This window comes from Squalius cephalus (genome assembly GCF_949319135.1).
Source record: "Squalius cephalus genome assembly, chromosome: 15".
In the NCBI taxonomy this organism is placed as follows: Eukaryota; Metazoa; Chordata; class Actinopteri; order Cypriniformes; family Leuciscidae; genus Squalius; species Squalius cephalus.
The window spans coordinates 22,540,198-22,547,196 of NC_137136.1; the positions used below are offsets into that span (position 1 = coordinate 22,540,198).

Genomic DNA, 6,999 nt, shown 5'->3' on the forward strand with positions numbered 1-6,999 from the left:
CTGAGGGGCATCTGAACACATCAGCGTAGATAGTGGGCCATGTCTCTGGAGTTTATGTAATGATGAAAGATAAAAATAGATCTTTTTCACCCCTCACCGAGCTATTTCAGAGTCATGGCTGTCATAATACATTTCTTAAACTACATTTATACTAATTTTGTCAGATAGAAACAGCGAGGAAGTCACTTCCAGCAGTTATGTTGCTATTAAGGGACTAAGAAGGTAAAGTTACTGAATTATTCAAATATTTAGACTTAAAAGTTAACCAAAAAATGATGTTTTGGACCCCATTGACTTTCACTGTATAGGCAAAAATTGTTGGAACGACATGAGGGTGAGTAGTTAATGAAAGAATTTTCATTTTTGGGTGAACTAACCCTTTAAAGGCATAGTTAACACAAAAATGAAAATTCTGTTACTCGCCCTTAAGTAGTTCCAAACCCGTAAGACTTTTGTTCATCTTTTTATTTTTATTCTTTTTTTATCTGAGAGCTTTCAGAGCTGCTTTGTTTGTGCAAAAAAACATAACTTTATTTTACGAAATTTCAATCTCCAGCAAGCATTTACGAGAGCACCACGACACATGCATGTTGTGTTGATTCGAGAGCAGTTGTTGTTGCGTGAACGCGCATTGGAGATTAATATTTGGTAAATAAAGTGGTAAATTATGGGGGTTTTTTGTTGTTTTTTTGCATGAACAAAGCACTTGCATCGCTTCATAAAATAGAGGTTAAACCACTGGAGTCACATGGATTACTTTAATGATGTCTTTACTACCTTTCTGGGGCTTGAAAGTGGTAGTTGCATAGGCTGTCAATGGAGGGACAGAAAGCTCTCAAATTTCATTAAAAAGATCTTCATGTTCCGAAGATGAACGAAGGTCTCACAGGTTTGGAACGACATGAGGGTGAGTAATTAATGACAGAATTTTCATTCAAGTACTTATTTTTAATAATAAGTCTTCAAAGAAGTAGGCTGCTATAAGGCTGTGTGTCTTTATGTGTGTTAAAGATCAGGCAGTCATGTGACCAACATGTCCAACTGCTTATAAGAGTTCTGAAATCGGAGAAACATGCAATTATATGCAGTGAAAAGCAGGAGCAGCGCACAGATTTGAGCTTTTTAGGAGACAAAACTGACACCTGAGTTAAAAACTTTAAACGAAACTGTTTTCTGGAATGTGTAGTAGAAGATCTGTAATAGCTGGTTGGCGAGGTGAGAGAGGGATTTTCTCCCTCTGACTTTTTCTCACAGTCTGAGGAATGATGCCCGGAGGAGCATGTGCACCAAGCAAGCGCATCTTTGGAGTTTGCTGGTCCTCTCTGTCTTTCATATGGGACTCGGGGTGTCCTGCATCTCTCTGGGTGTGCTGGGGATCAAACAAGCCCTGTGGCCGCAGAAGAGCCAAACCTCCTTTTATACACCGGTATGGAGTGGCGTGTGTGTAAGTTATAGATTGTTCATTTATCTTCTGCATGGGATTAATATACTATATGACTATATTTGAATCTGAATAATAAAATGGACATAAATCTGAATAATAAAATGAAATATATATATATATATATACACACACACATTTTTAAAAAGTTTTTAAACAAATTTCACGTGTATGTCTGTAAATGCAGATAAAATGGTGAATTCTTATCTTGTGTGCTGATTTTTACTCAATTAATGTGATTTCTACCACTTTTTTCTCTTAAACCTGATATTATTATTGCTTTGAAGTACTGCATATCAACATATATTATATTATTAGCAGTTTGCAGAAAGGATATTATATTGTTATATTTTTCTGCCAAATACTTACATTTATTAACATTTGTTTAATTATTGTTAATCACTTATTCAATTATTATCATTCACATGATTATTATATTAATTTATTGATGTATTTCACCCTGTGGTGAAAATGTTGTTTATATGTCTATGTGGTGTTTTTAATATAGACAAATCATGTGCAAATTCATCAGTCAACACCATAGAGTCGTTCAGGTATGACGTCAGAAACCAGAAGACTTATTCGCCACTGGTTCCCTCGGGATTTTCCCTATTGATGGGGGAACTTGATACTTTGACGTTTTGTTCTAGTAAACTGAAGGCATGAATAAATGATTTTCACAGGAAATATAAACATTTAAATATGTCATTTTGATTATCGATGAGTTTTAAGGGATACAATTATTGACTGCAGGGGGACTTTAAATAAAGTTTATTATATTACATTATGAATTTTATTTAAACACCTTTCTCTTTTTTTATTTACTTTGAATTCTGTAATTATTCTTATTTTTAAGTATGGAGTTAACTAGAGTGATTTTTTACTTTACAATTTCCAATTTGCAACTAAAATATGATATCCAGATGATTGTGTACTAGAATTTAATTTAGATTCAGTAACAGATCTCTGTTTTTTTTCAGTTTCTTGTCTGTGGACTATGTGGGATACTGTGTGCGAAGAAGAGAACTGGACCAACTGTAAGAGGATGTTGACACACATCGCAACAAAAGAAACACTTCTTATCTAATCTACTGTATACACACATTGACAGAGATAGCCACTGTAAGCCGACATCAGCTTGTAAACATTGTCTGTAATCCCTGCTTTATCACTCTCATGATACACTATCATGTAAAACAAAACTTTTATAATGCTGTGTAATTACTGTTATCTCATTGTTGTTTTGTTCCGCCTCACATCACAGATGATCCTGTTTTCAGCCTGTTGCATCTGTGGACTTATTGGGGGAATTCTCAACGTCCAGTTTGTGCGAGCGATGGTGAAACGGGCGGACAGCCTGTACTCTCTGCACCTGTCCTTCCTCTGCCTGGCCAGCCTGGGCATCTTGAGCTGCACTCTCTCCACCTGGCTCACCTGCAAACTCGCCAGCAGTGAACAGAAAAGGCTGTTTCTGGAAAGGGATCTGTCCCTGCATCATTCCGTGGAGATGGGCGAGAAGGTGAAGGAGGTGTGCCTGTGAGATCTAGTTTGCTTTTATTGAAAATGTAAAAAGTGCAGATTTGGTTTGTAGAATCAATGACCCTTAGAGACAACAAGTCGTTTCACTCGGCGGCCATCTTTGAAACGTCTCTCGGGCAGCTTTGATCCCTTTGAATGGGGAAACATCAAATTCTCCAAAGTTGTTCACCAAACTTACGGTTAAATTTCACATTTGAAATCTGACAACAATCCTAAATGCTTAAATCATGACAAAAAAATAAATAAATTTCAGGTGCAGTCATAAGTGCGTTTGCATCCGAAATCGCATACTCTCTTGAGTAGGCACTTATTTTGAATGAGTAATTACTCCACGACCGCTAAAAAAGTATGTTCTATACAGTATGAGTGTGTAGTGTGAATGTAATTTGAGCGTACTACATTTGCCATGTTGTCATTATCATGTGACCACCAGATTCAGTTGCGTCGCTTCACTGTCATAAATCCTCTCCCGTGGCCTCATGGGATATAAAGTGTCTATCGAATGCACACTTCAGAATCTCCCCGGAAGTAGTAGGTCATCTCAGGTGATCTCACGATAAAACGGTGTCTTTTCAGTTTCGAGTCAACTAGTTGCCTAGTTGTATCATTTCTTCCGATACTGCCCTCTGTAACCGGTAGGCGTGGCTTGGGAGTAGCCTCGTATGCAGCGAAGCAAGTGCATTCTGGGAGTTGTTGTCTTTTAATCCACATGAGCCAAAAATACATTTTCTGGCTTTTCTCAGTCTAGCAGGCACCAATTTCTAAAATAATTTCACATTTCTACTACATAAATGACCCAATTTAAATACACATTCATCTTTCCAGTGGTGAAATATCCCTTTAAGGATTTGGTTTTGTGGCATGAATAACATTAACATAATGTTTAGTAGCATCTTTGGTAAGTCAGTCTACTTTATTCCTGGTTTGCTGATCAGTGTCAGTGTCATGGCGTGATGGTGTCAGTTTGCAATGCTGAAGACTTCAATATATGTCAAACCATCGAAAGGTTAAAAGGTCATGTATTAGGTATTTTAATGTTAACCTTGTAAAACATGACATGTGATATAGGCTAGTTAGAGAAATCTTTTGCCCAAACTGAGCAAAAATATGCAGTTTAGTAAAGTTGCTAATATTTATTTGGCGAAAAATGGAGATGAAATTTTTATAGCTTGTAATGGAAATCAATGAGATCTTAACAATATAGCGTTTACTTCCATAAATGCATATAAATATTAATTGTCACACTATATCTCTATAGGCCTATGTCTTAGTTTCAAATATACTATAGTGATAGTGTGTGCTTTTTTGCAAGTAAAATGCCTTTTATAAAAGGCATTTTACTTGCAAAAAAGCACACACTATCAATAAGACAACTGAAGACAGATAGTAGATTGTGTAGCCTACAACACAGTTTTTATCATGTCTTTAATTTAGAGAAATTTTTGTATGGATACAATGGACTTCATATGGTTGCAGCATAGGCAAACTCTTTGTGTATATGTGGGAGGGAGAGAAAGAGGAAGTGATCACACTGACTGTTTTCTCTGGCCTGTCAGGAAGTTCCAGTGTAGCATGCTACGCACAACAGGAGCACCTCACTACCATAAAGCTTCCAACCTTCGGATCTGCATCCAATAACCAGGCTGTGTTCAAAGCACATGCAAAATCGCTAATCAAGGATTTGGTACTCAGGCTACTGAATGCCAAAAAGCAAAAATATTGCAGTCACAGAGGTAAAACCAAATGCTGTTAACCTGTTACTTAATAACTAAGGAGGACAAGCAAGCATGCCGGCCAGTGACCCTGTGAATGGCTGCTAATATTCGGAATTTACAATACAACAGCGACATCTGCTGGTGAAACGTGTGTCAGCACCCGAGTGGAGCACGAAGTACCTATAATAACAGCAGAAGAAAGCAATCAGGGATTACTGAAGATCTACAGGTATTTACAGACAGTGTTCGAACTACATAATGACTTTCAGGGCAGAAGACTTTTCTTGGTAACTTATTACCGCAATGGAAAGCGCTCGAGCGTAGGTAGCCTAACGTTAGCCTACTGTTACGTTCTGGTGTCATCGACTTATCGAACTTTTATAATTACTGACACGTTTGAAATATCTGTTTAAACCATATAAAGGGAATATGTGCTTTTACCTTTTGTTTTGACCCATTTCCCTTCCTGCCAATATCATCAAGAAATTGACCTTTATAATTGGCTTTAGCCTATAGCCTAGCTACTGTGTTTCTGTTTAGCTTTAGTTTTATGGACTCAGAGATAAATAAAATTAGGGCTAAGTGAATCGAAGCATACAACATACTATACTAAATATCTATGCAAATAAATATTTTGAAACAAAAAATGTTGTTTTTTTTTCTGCCCATGAAACCTTGTAATTTCTCAATTAAAGAGTGTTGACATAGTAAGGGCCTACAAATCAATGACCTTTACTGAAATCAATGATCACACTTGTTATGATTCTTGTCTTATGTTCCCCTTGTCTTGTGTGGAATTTTGTCATTTCCTGTCCTGTACCATGTTTTGTAGTCCCTTGTAGTTTTTCTTGTTTATTAGGCTCCCCAGGTGTTTCTGATTAGCCACGCCCTGTTATCTTGTTTAGCTTGTTAGTCTCTGTATTTAAAGCTACACTGTGTGATTTTTACCCCCATCTAGCGGTGGTGGCCGTATTATTCCAAGATTAACATGGCTTCCAGTTATCACTTCGTCCATGACAATAATAAACAATACGTCTCAAATGAATAAAACTACAGGACAGATGTCAGGAGGTAAACGTCACCCTTGGAATCGGCTATCCCAGCATAAGAACTAAGTGTTTTTTGCTAAGAATCAACTAAAAAAGTTACACAGTGTAGCTTTAAACTCTGTGTCTTGTTTCAGTGTCTGTGAGTTCTTGATTTTGTAATGTTCCATGTTCCAGTGTTTGCCCTGGATTACCTGTTTGTTTTATTAAAGTAGTGGATTCTCTCTCCTCTTCGTTCCTTGCTCATCGTTACATAGATAATCAGGGATGATGAGTCCAGGCAGTGAATTCTGATGTGGAGTGCCCTCAGGTGGCTCTCAAGAGCACTCCAGCTGATGACCGTTACAACACTGATCATTATTATTATATAATATATTACTATAGCCTAATAATTTTTTGAATGTTTTATTTTTTAATTTTTTTTAAACACATCATTCATTAATTTAGTACACCCAAAAAAATTTCAACTGTTTGGTAATCCATTTTCTTCTAAATATATTTTCTTTTTTAGTGACGTGTAGCCAAAGTATGGTGTCCCATATTTGGAATTTGTGCTCTGTATTTCATCAATCCAAGTGCGCACACACACACAGCAGTGAGTAGGCTATTGAAAGCACACACACACACAGCAGTGAGTAGGCTATTGAAAGCACACACACACACAGCAGTGAGTAGGCTATTGAAAACACACACACACACACACACACACACACACACACACACACACACACACACACACACACACACACACACACACACACGGAGCAGTGGAATATCTTCTTTCTGTGTTCAGTAGAAGAAAGAAATTCATAGAGGTTTGGAACAACAATGACAAGGAATTTTAATTTTTGGTTGAACTGTCCCTTTAAGATGCATCACATAACAGCGATACACTACCGGACATATCAATAAAATCCTTTCTCCTTTCAACAATGGGCCCCATGACAGGTTAAATATCTGAATGCTTTCTCTGTGAGGATCCTAGAGGGCGCTGTTCCCTATAACTCAACCCCTGCTGCCCCCTTTCTCCCGTCTTCCACTTTGTGTCTCTGAAGCTGACAGCTCGTGAACCATTCACAAATCATGGTTATGAACAGAAGCATTCCTTTGTCCTCTGGGTATATAGGGCTTCATTTGGTTCGTTCCCATGATATATGCTGAGGGCAAGAAGTCATTTAACACACAATTTATTACCTTCCTGATTTATAACCCATGTAAAAGATATGTGGTCTCTCCACTTCCCTTTTTACTCTTTGAA

The 6,999-nt window shown here is 37.4% G+C and overlaps 1 protein-coding gene across 5 annotated transcripts; it reads left to right on the forward strand.

The window, feature by feature from the left end:
• Window positions 1–1,074: 1,074 nt before the first annotated feature.
• Window positions 1,075–5,965, forward strand: tmem196b (transmembrane protein 196b). Of its 5 annotated transcripts, none has more exons than XM_079893652.1 (4): window positions 1,075–1,444; window positions 2,422–2,478; window positions 2,706–2,969; window positions 4,537–5,965. In XM_079893652.1, the coding sequence occupies exons 1-4, from the start codon at window positions 1,280–1,282 to the stop codon at window positions 4,549–4,551; spliced, it is 501 nt and encodes a 166-aa protein (XP_079749778.1). In that variant the 5' UTR covers window positions 1,075–1,279; the 3' UTR covers window positions 4,552–5,965. The 5 variants fall into 5 exon arrangements, with proteins under 5 accessions (XP_079749778.1, XP_079749779.1, XP_079749776.1 ...); XM_079893653.1 differs by having other exon boundaries at window positions 2,706–2,960; XM_079893650.1 differs by having other exon boundaries at window positions 2,706–2,977; window positions 4,537–5,959.
• The last annotated feature ends 1,034 nt before the right edge of the window (window positions 5,966–6,999 follow it).